At 41.8% G+C, this 17,758-nt stretch overlaps 1 protein-coding gene across 1 annotated transcript in view; it reads left to right on the top strand.

Moving 5' to 3' along the window:
* The first annotated feature begins 7,924 nt into the window (after positions 1-7,924).
* REPS2 (RALBP1 associated Eps domain containing 2) overlaps positions 7,925-17,758 on the top strand; it is a 96,155-nt gene continuing 86,321 nt past the window's right edge. The window contains exon 1 of the mRNA XM_051795032.1: positions 7,925-8,324. Within this exon, the coding sequence (XP_051650992.1) occupies positions 8,106-8,324 (219 nt within the window). The 5' untranslated portion in view covers positions 7,925-8,105. The remainder of the gene's footprint in view (positions 8,325-17,758) is intronic.

The following is a 17,758-nucleotide window of genomic DNA, read 5'->3' as shown; positions in this document are numbered from 1 at the left end:
GAGCTGGTATGTCACAACAGCCCAGTGCTGTTCATAGATGATGGTTTTGACTCCAGAAGGGTGCCTTAGCCATTAGTCTTCACCTGAGCTCACCAGCTTAGGCAGGGGCAGCTGTACCATCTTGATTTGCAAGCCAGTGGGTCAGGCTTCTAATGGGATCTTTGAACTTAACTGTATTGTGGAGCCTGGTTGTCTGCACTGATACATGAGATAACTTGTGAGCCATTTAATCAAACCCTCTTTTCACCAACTTATTTCCTATTAGTCACTGTCATTACACCTGACATTGCTCCAAAGTCAGTCAGGATTAATCTCTAGATTGCTAGGCCTACCGTGAATTTATTTGCTCCTCTTCACCCTTTCGGAACATCTTAATGTCCAACAACCTCACAAGATATGCCCTGTATCTCACAAGACTGCTGTATGATTAGAAAATATTTTCTTTGTACTTCTGCCAAAGAATGTCTGCAAGGTTGCACAGCAAATGTAGCAAAGGTAGGAGCAGTACCAGATTTTTCTGAATCACTAAGATACACTCCTCAGTCACAAGACTAATTTATCTTCCTTACATGCACCTTTCTTCTCCACCATGATGAGATTTATTATCTAATCTCTGTACTGAATAATAATATGCCAGCTGTCAACTGCCTGGAATTCTTACACTGGGAGAAGAAATGGTGAATGTATATAAATGACAAAGCAAATCATACTCTAACAATATTTAGTCTTTGCCAGTCAATACTGGCAGTAAGAACACATATAAATAAAAATAGTAGATTTTATAATAATTAACATTATGTTGGCTCAGTAACATAAAGAGTATATATGCACAGACTTTATTTTAGGTGTGATCCTATTCCTATTTTAAATTCTGGCTTCAGATACCTCAACAGCCATTTCTTTTCTCACACTGCTTTAAACAAAGAATAATTTTGGTGAAGCTGCTGTGGCACCAGCAAAGGCTATGGAGTGAGGAAGCAAGCTGGCAGTACTCTGTGAGGAGGGGGTCAGCCAACCCTATTCCCTCCTGAAGTCTGCAAGCAAGAAACAAAGCTTGAAGAGATGTTTGGGTAGGGCACCTTGCTCTATGCTGCAAGAGGCTCCAAGGGGAAAGCAGTTCCTGGGACCATGCTGTAAACCATCTTGTGTTCTGTCTTTACTGTGTAATCCATGTGGGACCTCTCGCGTTCAGCTCTGCAGCTCTGTCTTCTACATGAGAGAGAGACAATGAATTACCTCTGTGGACCCTCCCCTGCTTGCTGACTGCTGTGCACGAACAGGCTGGCAGTGACATTGAGAGCCCAGCTGTGGTCTGTGCTATTTTTCCCATGCATCTCCTGTTTGTGGCCACAGGGGCTCTGATGGTCTGAGGCTGTCCCTGCTAGGAGGGCTTTTCCAGAAAACAAGAAGACTTTCTGTGCTGCTGACAAACAGCACCTCATCCAAAGTAACACCGCTCAGGTGTCTCAGGTTTCTTATCTTTGAAAATGATATCCCAGGTACCTGTTCTGAGCTTGGAGGGGTGGGGAGAAGGGAAGGGAGGTTCTCACGTGATGGTGTCACAGTGGCTGAGCAGCCAGGCTGTGGCTGGCACATCCCCAAGCTGTTCCACCAGCCTGTCCCTGCTGCCTGAGCGCTTCCTCCGCTGCCCTATGCCAGGCACAGCTGCCCAGCTCTGACAAACCCTGCCTTGGGAGAGAGGTTGTGAAGAGGTAGCAAGGCCGTAGCATGGCGAGGGACATGCAGCTCTGGCTGCTAGGGAATATGAACCGGCTGTGTCTTCCTCCATCTCCCCATGTGGGATCTGAGAGCTGGAGGTTGCTATCACATTGCAGGCCTGGCTGCTGTTACAGTGCCTTTTGCATGAAGAGCCACTCAGTGACAGTACAGCCCTTCTCAGGCTGATGCCGAATGAAAAGCTTTGTCACGAGCAGGTTACAAGTTTCGTGGCACAGTCCATGCTGCTGCTGCAAGAGCCTGCCATGATGCTTTCTGCAGCTGCAATGGCATTGTTGTAGCTGTTTCTGGTCGGGGAAAATGAGTCATAAATAGAATTTATTGTTGGTGTATCTCCACTGTCTGTACTAACAGCAGAAGCCAGAGCAAATTGTAGCTGATTTGTTTGTGGTCTATATTGAGTTCATAAACTAACTAGAGAAAAAGGTGAATTGCTATGTTAAAATGTAACTAGGAAAATGGCATAAGGGCAAACTACTTGCCTGAAAGGGAATTTATTTATGTCAAAACTGCATAGGAAGCTTGAGATTGTAGTAGCAATACTGAAAGCCCTTTTTGATCAATAGGTTATCTCATAACTTAACACTTAGTAGAATTTGCTTCCAAGTCTAAGGCAAAATTTTTGAGAGGCAAATTAGCCTCAGATGAATAAATGTACAGTGATTTTTTACTTAATTGTTATTTCTTCAAATGGAAAACATACATTTGCTTTGCATTAATGGCTTCATTGTAATGATTAATGTCTGTGATAATGCCTTTCTGTGATTATTTTTCACTTAAGAGTGTGGTTACCAGTAACAGTATTAAAAGAAACAAGTGTTGGTATATCAGTCATCTCACAAAGCACTAAAAAATTTTCTTTAATTTTAATCTCTTGTAATAGTCCTTTCTGCCTAACATGCATTTCCCTCCTTGTCCATGAGAATAGAGTTTACTTTCAGAATATATTGCAAGTTCTATGTTTTAACTTGTGTAGGTGGGAGAAGACAATCATAGATCCCTCTTCTATTTTATTTATTTACTTATTTTTTAATTTTTTTTTTCTGTGTGTGATGTGACTTCCAGGAACATGTAGATCTTTCCTTGGCAGCATTTCTGGGCTCAGCTTTCAAGTATCTGATGATATGACCTTTAGGAACCATCACCCATCAATACAGTAAGGTTTGCTGTATTCTGGTTGAAACCGGGTCTTTGGATAGTGGCTGAAGGCTTTGTGAAATTCCTAAGTGAAAGGACAAATGATAGAAGAACAACATTTTCTAATGCTTGGTTTGTTGAGTGACCTTTTGCATCTGCCAAATAAAAAAGTGGATAATATTTCAAAAATAAAACTAAAAAAATAACAAACATGCACATAATTTTTTTTTCCAATTTCACATGAAGCCATTATTTTAAAGGAAATAAACTGCCAAGGACTGTGATGGAAATCAGTGGAAATGAGGCTGTACTTTCCTGGAATGTTACCTAAAAAGCAGTGTACTATTTTTATCCTTGCTCTTCCAAAGATGTGTGCATGGGCTTTGCCTTATGCCACTTAAGCTCACACTTAAATGCATTAATCGTTATAAAAGGACTTTATAAAAAGACCCTTCTAAATACAACTAGTTGTGACATCATTATAAGATACAAAACTTTCCTGGAACTAAGAAACTGTCATCATGGCTGGGCTTCGTGAACGAAGATTTGGGAAGGGCTCTACCCGCATTTGCTACAAGCGCGCTGGTGGCTAAAGAGGCCAATGCAAGAAAGACAAGTCTGGTTGCAAAAGGCACAGCAGAAAGTCCTTAGGTGGTATCAGCAAGACACGATTCTTTCTGCATTGTCTTTTCTCCTCAAGGGTGATCCTGTGTGCATTCTCAAAAGAAGCAGCTGCGTTATAGATGGTGTGTCTCCAGACTTCCCGATTGGAGGCCAGAGTAGACCAGTTATGGTGATCAATATGGCCAAGGCTGAGATGTTGTTTCAGGGGATCCTTGTATCTCCTCTTCGGGGCTCCTCTCTTGCGGCAGCCAGTGGCAAGTTCACCATAAAGCAAGATCTTAGGGAGGCGGTGGTCCTTCATCCTGGAAACGTGCCCTGCCCAACACAGCTGTGTTCTCAGCAACATGGCCTCAATACTTGTGACTGCTGCTTGTTCTAGAACAGATGTATTAGTCACATAATCTGACCAGTGGATGTTTAGGATTGTTCGGAGACAGCGTAAGAAACTTTACATACCAGTAAATCAAAACAATTCAAGTATTTATTGTTTGCTAGAAAAAATAATATCAGTTATGTAAATTGGGTTGAAATTTGACTTACGAAAGTATAGTTTAGATCTCTGTGTGGTCCTCCTTCCCTCCCCTCACAACTAATTAATGTATGGATATTTTTCAACTATTTCATGACACCAACTCTAATTCTCTATTACGTACTCAGTTGCTTACAGAGAAAAACCTGTCAAGAACTGTGTCTTCCACAATGTGCACAGAGAAGGCAGTTTTCACCTATGATGCCATCTAAATTTTGAAAACAATTATTGGTCAGAGCTAGAAAACAGTAACAATTTCTCAGGAGTTTTCATGCATTAAAGATCTTAACAAGCTGGAGAACAGGGAATGAAATTTACAGTTCACTAAGCATTTCTCCTGTTTTCTTAGAGATGGAATATCTTCATGCAAGCAGCAATGCAAAGAATAATAAGAGTCTTCACATGCTGAATCTATACACAAAATGACAAGCTTGTGAATTATAGTCCAAGCATGCCTGATACTATGGCCAGAAAACCTGCCCCACCAGTTGCTTGTCATAAAAGTCTTCTTTGATTTTGCAACAAAGGTAAATAAAAAGAATTGTTATGAGGAACAATGGGTGGGATTCACTTGAGCTGGGTTGGGAAAAGCTAAATCACAGTTTTCCAGCCAACCATTTGCATGTGTTTCCAAAGCTTTACTTGGCGATATGTGCAGTGTTTCCACTGTCAATGGGAAGCAGCTGCCAGCCAGATCTCATGTCTTTTGGGCCAGAACAAATCTGACATGTTCTAAACCCTAAGACTAGTGAAATAACACATGAATTTAAGTGACAAGTCTTTGGTTGTACTGCTTAAGTAAAAATTCCCAGGATCTCCTAAATACTAAAATATTGGGAGGAACTTTTTACTGGAGATTATGTATTATGTCATATTATACATTACAATTTATACTGATTTGTATCCTGAATAAAATATGTAATATGTATACCTATCATACATATTACTACTATTCCCACTAGCACATCTTTGGGAGTAGTATTTATTTTTGGTTTTGTTTTTTTTTTTTTTTACCATGACCTTGGTCTCCCTCCCACCCCTGATCACACAATTGTTTGCAGGACTGCTGCTGGCTGAGTTCAGAGTAAGTTATTAGTTGAGTGGGGAGACAAGGAGGACCACACACAGATCTAAACCATAGTTTGATAAGTCAGATTACAATCCAGTTTACATTACTGACTTTATTTTTTCCAGCAAAAAATAAATACTTGAATTGTTTTGATTTACTGACATGTAGCATTTCTTAGTTATAGGGAAGCTTTGTAACCTGTAATGACATCACAACTTCCATGTAAACAGGAAGGTTGAATCTTTCTTCCTACTATACTTGTATGGCTTTTGTTATCATGAAGTGCCTCTTACTCTGAACTAATGTACCCTCACGAGAAGCACGCAAGGGCCGTCAATACCATTGCACAAGGCTTGCTGGACTGTACAGAAAGTGGCTCTGGCACATGGGCTGGTTTAAAGCTCCCTGTAAGCATTGGATGCAGCAGAGTACATCAGTGTGGTTGGCACTGCTGAGTGCTGAAGGATGCCTGCAATTCAAACCCTAACCTTAACCCTGTATTGCCCAAAAGTGTGCTCATGCCCAGGGGGTGGTCAGCTCACACCTGTTACACCTAAAAGCTCACACTTATTTTGCAGAAATAAGAGGCATGGATTTCCCTGACTCTTCCCTCAGCTTGAGGGGGTTCACTTCTGTCATATCTTGTAGACGACACATGGTGGAGATTACAACACTGGGGTAGACTGGTTGTGAACACAGCCACTGTGTCATTTCTGATGAGAGTGGGCTGTACAGAGAGTGGAATGCAAGTTTTAAAGGTCAAGGAAGAAGAGAAAATTGTCCAAAGGAAAAAAAAAAGCAGCTGTGTGTGTTTGCAGTAAGAGGTGTGGCTGGTGAGAGAGACTATTGTGTTCTGGAACAGTGTGTGTTTCCAAAATCTTCCTGCCATGGTTCGCCTTAGAAAAACTTTGAAGAATCAAGGCTGACACATCAACAAAGGTCAAATAATGTCTGCTGAAGGGTTGGCAAAGGGAGTATTTATTGTGATGAGAAATGAGCATTGCGAGCATTGAGCTGGTCAGTTATCAATGAGCATCTTCAGGCACAGGAAAATGCACAATTAGCACAAATTGTTGACAGCATTTCCATTTGCTTGTTAAGATAACATCTCTCCTGTTCAAGTTCAGCTGGAAGACAGCTGTTCTTTCATAAGCTAATTTGAAGATTAGTCTATTATCATGAGAGTCATACAGTTAAATATGGCAACAGTTAGGTAGAGCCCTCCATCCTCTCCACATGGCTGGTACCATCTCCTCTGAGCAGTACCTTGTACCTGACTGAAGATACAGAAAAAGGCCAGTGACATCTTGTGACTCTCCAGGAGACAAACGTTGCAGTGGAGAGGTCATTCACTCTGCTCTGTAGAGCCTTCTCAAGAGGACCCATAATTTTTCTGAACTGCTACAGATACTTAAGTTGGGGTACAAGATTCAGTTGCTGGAATAGTCTTGCCCCTCCTTTGAAACAATATGTTTTAAAATAAGAAAATATCATGACAATCTACTGTCCCTAAAGTAACAAAGATTTCTCCATAACACTCCATCCTTTAACATGAGCACAAATTATTCACCTGCTAATAACTGCATCTAACAACCCATTCAGCATTCCACACACTAAGAAGGCAGGCACAGATCTTAATTTCTGATTAGAGGAACTAAAGTTTTGCATGTTTTCTGCAGGTGAGAAGGAGGCACAGATGCATGATGTGGAGAAGATAAAAGTAGTTCAAGAAAAGATTTAAAAAACAGATAATGGTTTTGGTTACCAAGGACAGAGGTGATGAACTGGTAATTATTTTTTTGACTTTACAGACCATAAATTAAACTGATGGCAATTTTAATGGAAATAACCCTAACCTCCTATTTTCTAGTAAAAATGTTATGTAAAATTATTATATATGGATTTTATATTTTTTTCAGAATTAACAGTAAATATGCATATAAAATTAAACCACATTGACTTCCCAACTGGTTTTGTGTTGAGGAACATGGGCAACAATAGCCACCCATTGCTAATGGTACAGACCTGAAAGCAAATAGCGGGTCATCTGATTTCTCCTTGGCCAAGCCACATCTTAGCACCAAAGCTGCTGTGAAGAAAAACTTGTTGACTCTTCAGCGGGTCACAGATATTTGCAAGGACCACCTTCAGTTTGATTAGCTTATTCCTTGAAAGTCCCCGAAGAACTGCTAGGAAGAAAGGCTCCGAAAAGCAGAGTGAGCCACACAACCAACTTCCTGACTTAGAGGTACCCAGTCCTTCCACCTCAGTCGTGACTTGCCTGACTTTTAAGGTGTTGCTCGACCCGTAAAGGAAACATTTACAGCATCACTGCTGACGGGGAATCCCGTCTCACGAACAAGAGGCTCTTTGCCCTTCATGTTAAAGCAGAGACTACAGAGAATATAGTGAGATGCTCCTCTGTCACACCGTCCTGGCCGATCCACTGGGGTTCACTTCAGGGTATCACATTATGGCATTTCCTTACCGCAGCGGCACCTTCAACAGCAGGTGGTACTTTGCAAACACTGCTGGAGAGGGATGCCCCATCCCTGGAAGAGTTCAAGGCCAGGCTGGAGGGGCACTGAGAAACCTGGTCTAGTGGGAAATGTCCCTGCCTATGGCAGGGCGATTGGAAAGAGTTGCTCTTTAAAGTCTCTTCCAACCGAAGCCATTCTGCGATTCTACGATCTTGGGAGAAATCTGCGTACTCCTCAGCCCTCTGAGCTGGGTCCCGCGGCGGGGCACGAGGGTGCAGCCCAGCGAGGCTGGCGGGGTTTGGCCGCCGGGCGGGGCCGCGGGGAGAGCAGAGGCGGGACCGGCGGCAGCGGCCGGGGCACTGCGGAGCCGGCGCGGCGCTCACCGGGCGGGGACTGCACCTTCCCCTCCGCAGAGCGGCGCCGCCCCCGGCCCCGCCACACCTCCGGCCCCCCGCCCGTGCCCTCGCTCCGCTACCCCGGCGGCGCGGCACCCGCTGCCCCGCCGCGGCTCTGCCTGCGCCGCCCCGCCATGGAGCAGGGGCCGGCGGGGGGATCCAGCGCTGCTGCCGCCGCCGCTGCCGCCGCCGCTGGCACCGGGGGTCTCCTCCTGCCCCTGAGCGAGACCGAGCAGCAGCGCTACTCCGAGCTCTTCTCGCGGTGCTGCCCGCCCCCCGAGGCGGCCGCCGGGGGCAGCAGCGTGGGCGAGCTGTTCCGGGCCTCCCAGCTGCCCCCGGACACTCTGCACCAGGTGGGTCCGGCTCCAGCTCCCCCCGGAGCTGCGGGTGGTTTGGGGGGGGGGGGTGCCGAGCGGGACCCGCTCCCGCAGCGCTGCAGGAGAGGGGCTGGCGCTGCCTGCACCGCGAAGTTGGGGGCTGCGGGCGGGCCGGTGCCCCTGCGCTGCCCGCGGGGCCAGGACAAGGGTCCCCTCCCCGGGAAGGTCTCCTTCCTGCTGGGGCTGCGCCGTGCCCGCTTTCTCCCTCCAGACGGGCTGCTGACAGTGCTGGTGTGCGGCATCCGTGCGGTTCCCCGCTCCGGGTGCGGGTGGTGAGGGGCAGCCCGTGCCGCCGCTGAGTGCGGGCTCTCCCGGTCAGGCGGCTGCTGCCGTCGCCTTCCTCAAAAGGGCCCCAAAAGTTATAAAAGCAGTTGTGTCCGCAGAATTGTAAGGACGTGAGATGTGTTAAACTCCTGATTTAACTCCTGGTTTAACTCTGAGATTATTTTTTTTTCCTACGTGTTGTTTCAGTGGAAAAAAAATCTGTAGGTTAAAATGATGCTGCGGGTTTTATGCCAGTTTTTGAGCACGAACACATCAAGGTGCGAAGTGCGAGGGTCTCGCCCAGTCAGAGCAGCAGAGCCACAGAAGTGGTCCTCAAGAGGGGCTGTGAGGCAGAACCCTCCTAGTTTTGAGGAGAAGCTTGTCCAGGGTGGGAGAAGGCTTGTGCCAACCATTTTCCAGGGACAGGGAAGAATCAGACTTGTTTTCTCCACCTGCGGCTTAGTAATTTGACTAATGCACTGTAGTTGCATAATACTTCTGACAATAAACTGAACAGAGATGGGATATTCCTGTTTATTTATTTATTTAATTTATTTACAGGAATCCTGTTCTTCAGTAGCTTTTACTTATCAAGCAGAAAAAAGTTATGTTGAAGTGGAGCTGATATATAGTTGTACCTGGGCACCACCTGAGGGTACTTAACTCATTACTGCTTTCCTGATAGCTGTTTGGCCACCTCTTAATGGCCTATATGAATTCATATTACACAAGGGACTCTGAACAAAAATTGTGGTATTTCAAGGATGTTTTTCTTCTTGCTTGTGCTCTTTACCAGATCAGTAAAACTAAAATCTTACCAAGCACTATTACTACCTTATAGTGAGCCACACTGTGACCTTGGTCTTGCAGGTGAATTTTGAGTGGTGAAAGTAGTGATTTCACATAGATCTAGCACCAAGAGTGGGTCTTTTGCAGAGAGGATTTCAAATAAGAAGGCATATTTAAGAAACTTGCTATGGCACAGTTATTTCATTTTCCAAAGAAGTATAGAAAGAACCCTCTTATTTCCACTATGAGGTTTCTTACCTTATCATTTAAGTGAAACTTATGATTATTATCTTATGAATATTAACTTATTATCATAGTCTGTTTTGGGGATCATTTTGATTATAACGTGTGACGTAAGGCTGGAAATGGTGGGGTGGGTTTTTTTGTTTTTAAAATTATTTCCAGGTATATTTATGCTGTGAAGAGAACATTACTGGGAAATAAGCCTGTAATTGGCTTCAGGAATATTCAGATAATAAGGCCTGTGGGATCTGGGTCTGTTTCTCTTCCTTCTTCTGTCCCTCCCCCTCTTGTTTATACAGCAGTAATCACAGTGGTGTTCTGCTCTGTGGCTGGAGTGCCTGTCCTCAAAACCCACTGCAGCCAGGTATTCTTATGTTTACTGAGATGTAAGAAAAAATGTAATGAATTAAAAAAAAAAAAAAAGGAAAGGTGGGTGTTTTGATAGGGAAAATCTCACAGCATTGTTTAAGATATTTTTCTGGTACTTTTTATTATCCTCTGAAGATGCAATTTAATATTTTCTCTTTAAGAAATTCTACTGTTGTGACAGTTATAGGAGCAGGGTGCAGAGGTTCATGGTGTATGTTTTCTGCTAGTACAGGAAACACTTCTTTGAGGCAGAGGCAGGTCGTTTTGTTTAAGATAATGTGTTTTCTTTGAAATAATTGTTGACCATGAAAGTTTGGGTTTTTGTTTGTTTGTTTTTTTAATGCTTTTTAAAATCACCATCTGTCAGTGCTTCACGTACAGGCATCCCTACTGACTGACTGAGAAATGGTCATGCTGAGTTTGTCCATGTCAGAAATAGGAAGATTTGAATTGGAAACCAGTTCTGGATTTCTGCTAAGCAGAGCTTGCACAGTCCAGAAGGTACTTAACACCTTTCCCTGGTCCTTGCATCGGCTATAACAAGAGGCAGCTATGCATGGTTTTGTAAGCAATGTGCAATTTACAGCTTTTTATTCTCAAGGCATTCATTGAGGAGTGGTTTTGCAGATCAAGATGCTTCCAGAACTGGCATTTAGTGCCATAGCACTCTCAAACCTGTGCTGTTGTCTTCAGTTGTACTTCTGTAATAAGTGGGATGACTCTTCAAGAAAGAAGCGGCCTTTCCTTATGTGGTCTTTGATTGAGATTTCTTGTAAGCATCATGGGAAATCTCCTTCTACGTTCCTTAACTGTAATGGCAGGGTTTGCTGCCTAGACAAAAATCTGGTGGTGCATCCTGGCTGGAGTACTGCTGTTGTGAATGTCAGTTCCTGTGGGAAAAGCACTGGCATGCGCTCCCAGACAGTGAACAGACAAGGGTTGGGTTTGGTTTAAAGGCTAGTTGGCTTAATCTGAGAAGTTATATAGATGAAAGAGGCTGGGTAACAGAGAGCAGGTAGGGAATGTGAGAGCATGTGCCAGAAGAGGAAATGCTGAAATAAATGGAAAAAAATCCAAGAGCAGTCGGGTCAGTAGGAGCAGATGGTGTGCACCTGAGAGTCCTGGGCCTCGCTAAGAATGAGGTGATTGAACATAGATTCATCACATCCAGGCTCATTAAAGCTGGCAATTCTGCTGGGCAATAAGGTACAGCAGAGGTTGTACCGATTTCACTTAGAGCCAAGATTGAACAATGAACTTGTCAAGAGTTAGTCCAGGAAAAAAGGTTCAAGTTAGCACTAAAATTAAAAATGTCAGACACTTCACAGGACAGAGAAGGGCATGACAGGATGGCGTGGTTTTTGTGGACTGTATAATCATACTTCCCCACTGTACTGAAAGTCTTTGGCTAGCTGTATTGTGTGATTAAAAAGATTTTATTTAGACTTGCACAAAGCCTGTGGCAAGATCTTTTACCAAGGGCTTTTAAAGTAACTCTGTAAAATGTCTATAATTTCTTGCCTGAAAGATCTGTGCTGGGGTTGTTTTTATTTTTATTTTTTACAATATTTATGTAGAAGCAGGAAGGAGCAGACTAGTCATTCACCATGCAGTTCTGTAGACTGTCAGAATTAGAAGAAACTCAACAGCATCAGCTGGAGATATATGTAGATATATATATACACACACACAGACACACACACGCATCCATGTTGGTCAGGTTGATGATGGTGTTCCCTATGCCTCAAGAACTGAATTTATGCAAAATAAAAAATAAATCTTGAAAAAAACTGTTTTAAAGTCACTGAGGCACAAAAATATCGCTGAAGTGAAGGTGATCCCACAGCATACTTTGTCACATAGATCAGTATTGGTAGCCCTTCTTACATGGGGAGAAGGCGGGCAGAGGTGTGGGAGCAGTTGGGAGGAAGGGATGAGTGAGGGCAGCTCAGGGCAGGAGGCACTGCTGATGGCCATCAGTAGATGACAGCAACGGGTTTGTGTGCCCAGGAGGGCAAACTCCCTCTGGGGTTTCCAGCACATTCCTTGGAAGAATCTGTTTGGTTATGCTCCTTGAGTGCATTGAAATGTCAATACTCCACACTGTCTGATGTGCCCCAGGTGCTGACAATGGCTGGTTTGCCTTGTCTCAATTTGGGCAGTTGATTTGTGACCCTCTTTTGAAATTGGCTGCCAATGAGGACATACAGCCTTCCAGCCTCTGCTCCTGCGTCTGGGCCCCCAAAGTGCATTTGTTATGGGTACCAACAGGCTGATATCTGCAGGGATTTCAGATAAAATAGTGCATTGCAGAGTCAGTGCCCACTGATCAGCAAAGGAAAGGTACCTTGTGCTAGTTTTACTGTTTGTTGATATTCCTGTGGTCTCTGAATATTTTGTCCTAAGAAATTAAGGAGCAGAATTGGACTCAAGATTTACACTTAAATGCTTATTTCTTTTCATTAGTTTCTGACTTATTTGATTAATTCTTGCTTGGTTGTCTGATGTTATCTTTAATTCTCAGCTTTATAAACCTTATTCTTATTTGTGGATGTGGCACTATCAGCACAGAGATCCGATTTTCTTAATAAAATGTGTTCTTTCCTCTGCAAATGAACACACTGTTATTTTGAGCTCTGAGGATGACAAGTACTAATTGTGTGATACTGGAGCTGTACAGGCACTGCATTTTTTAGCTGGGACTCTCCTTCCAGCACTGTGTGAATAGGGAACACAGACCAACGATCGTGCCTTTCTTCCCCAGGCTTCGTGAGTTAATTTGTGTTTATTGTGCCTTGTCTCTATAGTTACAACTCTGCAGTTTAACTGTATTTCTGTGTTCAAAAAGGAGAAGTGAGAATAGACTAAAAAAAAATTAAGTTGATATTTCTTTGGAAAAATGCCAGTAAGGATTGGCTTTCTATATAATTTTTCTTTTTAATTCCATAAGGATAAATTACTACCTACGTGATAGCTGGGGTGGGATTAACTTTCTGCCTCAAACAGGAGGAAAAGAACAAGAACTGTGGCAGTTACAGTACGAACTGTTTAAGTGAAGAAAATCTGGATTTAATGGTACTTTACCAAAGATAAAATTCACTCTGTTGTAGCCGTTGACAGAATGTGGCATTATGGTAGTGCTGGCAGTGTGATTTAGCTGACTGAACAGCAGGTCCATCAAAAACTGGTGTTAGAGAGAAGTGGCATCCTACTGACATCTTTGAGCCAGGAAGAAACAAAAGCAGGGTACAACTTTATGTAAGTGATGCAGCAAGAGGAAAGGAAAACTGATATTTCAGAATCAGTACTTCTGGCCACAATCTCCTAAGGTGTCATTGCCTTTCTAGAGTTACAAGCAAACTTATGTTTATGTAAGTAGGAAAATGAATAACCCATATGCAAAAAACATAGTAGTAGTATTATTAAAAAAAATTATAAACTGTAACAAGGTAGAAGGTAAAGATTCACCTGAAGCAATCTTGATGTGTTAAAAAAAAAAAAAAAGAAATATTGAGGTCCTAGTACATCTTTAAACTATTTTTTAGCATTTAAACTATCACTTCATAATCTCTGCTTCAAGATTAGAAGTTTTGAGTGGCTCAGCACTGAGATACACAGTAGGTGATTTGTAGGAGCCGTTCCTTCCCAAGTGTGTTTCAAATCGCACTGTAAAACCAGAGACTCTTAGACCTGCTTGTTACAGGTATCCAATGGGGTGGTCAGAATTAGCCTGGTCAGGGCCTGCAGCCTTCAGTAATTAACCCTCATAACAGCCAAGTGTCAATTAATTATTCCATTTTCCAAGTAAATAAGGCATTGCTGTGCCAGTGATTTAAAATAACTCTGCAAGAGGGATGGAGAAAAAAGTTCCATTTGGATAAAGAGTAGCTTTCTTTGTGAGAGGTTGTTTAGTATGAAGCAGGAATGATGAAGAACAGGTTTCATTTTTATGTTTTAAGTAAGTGGTTTTGTCATGGGACTTACGTAACTGCAGTGGGGTTCACTAAACATTTGATATAACCCCTTCTGCTCTTGCCTGTATCTACAGCAATATGCTGTCAGTATCATGATGTTTATACACTGATTGATGATGTTGACACAGTCTGTTTTGCGAAGGAGATGTTGAACACAGAATTCACTTCAGTGGCTGAATCTGGTGGAAACACCCCCTGCAAAAGAGGGATGGTATAAACTCTGAACACATGAATTTAGCTGAGCTGAAAAACTTAGTCAAGATAGAAATGCTTGTTCCATCTTTCATGAATCTGTGACAAGGAATCAGGATAAATAACCTATTTAAATTTAAAATACTATGATTTGAGAAATACAACTGATATAATATTTGTAAAGCAAGATTCTTTGATGTATTAACATCTGAACATGCCAACAGTATGGTAAAATAAAACATTAATGAGCCATATGTGCTAGTTCAACTTTTGAAGACAGTGAAACAGTTGAACAGCTGAGTTAGTGGATAATTAACTGGAAAAGGTTGCTGGAGTAGAAAATCAACTGTGGACAAATAGTAATCCCCTCTTCCTGAGCAGGGGGAATATTTTCTTTTTCCAGTGTATTCAGCAGCATTATTTGGTTACCACTGCATAAAATTGAGAACTCTGTTGGGAATAACTTTTTCTTTGTTTATTGTTATTTTATTCCATTTTTATTTTTTATTCCTGCCATTTAGATATGATGATGAGGTGGAAAGATGTGGTGGGATGAGATCCATTCTGTGGACTAGTAGGACACAGTGACCAGAAATAATTGGCTAAATCAGTAACTGCAAATTATATTTAGTTTATTTATCAAAGTGTCTAAAAGACAAAATGTGTGTTTATAAACTTCCAAATCTTTGTATATATAAGAAATGTGTGGCTTTTGTTTCTTTTTTTTTTAGTAGAGGAAGGCTGGCTGTGTATTTTTAAATGGATTCCAGTTTTCAGCTAAATTTGACTTTGCATATATCACATGTGCCTACACAAGTAAGTGTGTCTCTTATTAATTGAGAAAATTTAATATTTTATAGTAACTGAGATGTATATTAAATTTCTGATAAAGTAAGTATTAAAATGTATATTAAGTAATGTGGTTGCTTAAATGTGTTTTAAATTATTACTTGGGGGTAAAAACAAAAATGTTACCATACTTATTTACAAAGAGTAAGAATCTTGTTTTAATGATGACCAATTAATTAGACAGATCTTTATCTAGAAAAATATGAAGTTAAGGTCTTACCTCTTTGAATTCGAATAATATTTTAAATAGCTTATTTTTCCCAAGAATCTGCCTTGCAAACATTAAAGTTAGGATGCTTCATGCTGCCAGTTGTTTCAGACTGGGTGGTACATTTGGAGAGGCGTGTTGAAGATGCTGCCTCTGACAAGTGGTGTCACCTGTGCAGAGCACACCTGTGGTGTGCTGTGGGTGCTCTCTGTTAGCGACAAGGCTGCTTAAAACTACCCCAAGGTTGCACACTGGCTGCCTGTCAAGTCGTCTGTTGTACCTATTTGAGCCACTCAGGCCTTTATAATGAGCACAGATCACTGAGCAGAGCTACAGGAGTGCCCCACATCCAGCAGCGTGATTAGCAAATGCCTTAAAAAAAAAAGGGGAGGGGTGTCTTGAGAAACTTTAGATACCTTGACTACCAGAGCACATCTTCAGTGTTTCCTTCTGTTGCTTTATTTTTCTGTGTCTGTGGGATTTTTTTCTGCCCTCAGCAGTCTTTCCCCATTCAAAAAAGCTGTGAATGTTGGTTCTAGTATCTTACCCCTGCATCTGTGTCGTCCTACAGGCTCAACGTGCAGTACTTGGTTGCTCCCTTTCTCTGGCAGAGGGTGGTGGGGAGGTACTGCCTTGAGCAGGGCCATATTGGAACGCTGGATTTAGGACTCGCAAACCCCACTGGCTTAGTGGCACTGAAAATGTAGAGTCACCTAATGGGAAACACTTGGCTGAGCTTGAATTCGAAGTGTCTGAGCATGGCCATGGTGTCTGTTTGCTCACTAAAGTATGAGTCATGAAGCTGAACTCTACTTTCAATACCAATTATCTGTAACATTACTTTATTATTATGAATATAAATTTCAAGTGTTTTTTTGGCATGAACCTCTCAAATTCATTTATCTTTTTTTTTTTTTAATTCTTTCTTTTTCTTAAAGTGTCTTTCTTTCCACACCAAGAAACATTAGATCAGCTTTGGCATAGGCAACATTTCACATTTCATGCATTATTTACTTCTGGCATAATTTACACAGTGATGTCCTATGGAAGCCAAGATGATGGTATTTCAGATTAAAACAATGTGTCTAATCATTTGCAAAACAGTGACTGCTGTGGGATAACAATTAGAGTCAGAATTATTTTGTTATGAACAGTAACACCAGTGGAGCAGTAAAAGGTGAAGAACTTTGAGGTTCCAAACGCCTGAAATAAAAATAAAAGGGGAAGGAGGCCAAAACTCAATAGTGTGATTCTGTATTCATTTAAAATTTTTTTTTTTTACTTTCCCTTCTCTGAATAATTGCTGCCTTTGGAATAGCATCTTTGTTTTAAAAGCCATAGGCTACTTTTCCTTTACTGTGTACAGATAGAAATGCAAATACAGGTTTTGATATAAAGTGTACTGTAAAATCCTGGTATACTGTGCATGGGCACTGGAGATGATGTCGTCTTTGACGCTGGTGTTGCTGCTTTGAAGTTCCATGCTCTTCAGCTGAATTGAGGACAGACACTTGGTTTGGACCCGAACAAGTAGGTTCTCGCTGACTGAATGATGCATTTCTGCACATAAGCTTGTTGGGTGAAATAGTGATAATCTTAGTGCTGTGTTTAGTGCTGTAGAAGAGAAAGAATTTGACCTGCTTTTCCAAGTGACGTGTTGATTCCAACTGGAGGTACATGGGATATAAGATCAAGGAAGAGCAGGAAGCGTCTTCTGCATACACTGTGTGCAATGGAATTACCTATAAGGGTATGCCTTCGGTTTAGATTGACAACTCTACAGTCTTATAAAATAGTCCATAATTCTCAACTAAAGAAGGACTTTAATATGTGTTATTGATTAAGATAAGAGCATGACTGTAGAAGGTAGTGTTTTGGGTGTTTACTGCATTGCCTTTAAAAAGACATGCTGTAGTTGTAAGCACTAGGGAAATGAACTCAGGAAATGTGCTGAAAGTGATAAAAAAGGAGGGGTATGGGAAGCATCAAGGTTTTTTTGGGGTAGCCAGTCTAAAAAATGATATTATAATAACTATGGAAGAAAGAAACTCATTTTAGAAAATTTTGATGGAATGGGAGGTAAGTCTGTAAGGGATTTGTTTGTGGCAAAAATGCGTCATATGTCCCTGAGTTTCTGTTTTTCTTCTGTATGAGTTAAGTCTCATCTTGTCTAAAAGTGGAACAAAACCCAGAACTGCATTTTTATGGGAAATGCCAGAATTTCTTCTGGTCTTCTAGGGCAAAGTAAATGATGAGAAATGTTTGCAAGAGAAATTTCTTTGGAAATGTTTAAAAACTTGTAATTTGTTGAATTAAAACACTTTGTTTTGAACCACTTGGATGTTGGAGCACTGTGACATCTTAAACACATAAATTTTGGGAAGAAAGTTGTTCATGTGCATCATCTCTTGTTCCTTTTCTTTCCTTAGACTAATTCTGCCAATACAGATAGCAGTGATGGTGGCCAGGCAGCTTGTTCAGAAGGGAGACTGTGGTGCCTCAGAAATGTCACCTCCTGAGTA

Source organism: Manacus candei, unplaced genomic scaffold (genome assembly GCF_025592945.1).
Source record: "Manacus candei isolate 608988 ecotype Guabito, Panama unplaced genomic scaffold, ASM2559294v1 h1tg000041l, whole genome shotgun sequence".
Lineage (NCBI taxonomy): Eukaryota > Metazoa > Chordata > Aves > Passeriformes > Pipridae > Manacus > Manacus candei.
Note: the sequence above shows the minus strand (reverse complement) of the source record. Positions and strands in the feature narration are given on the sequence as shown.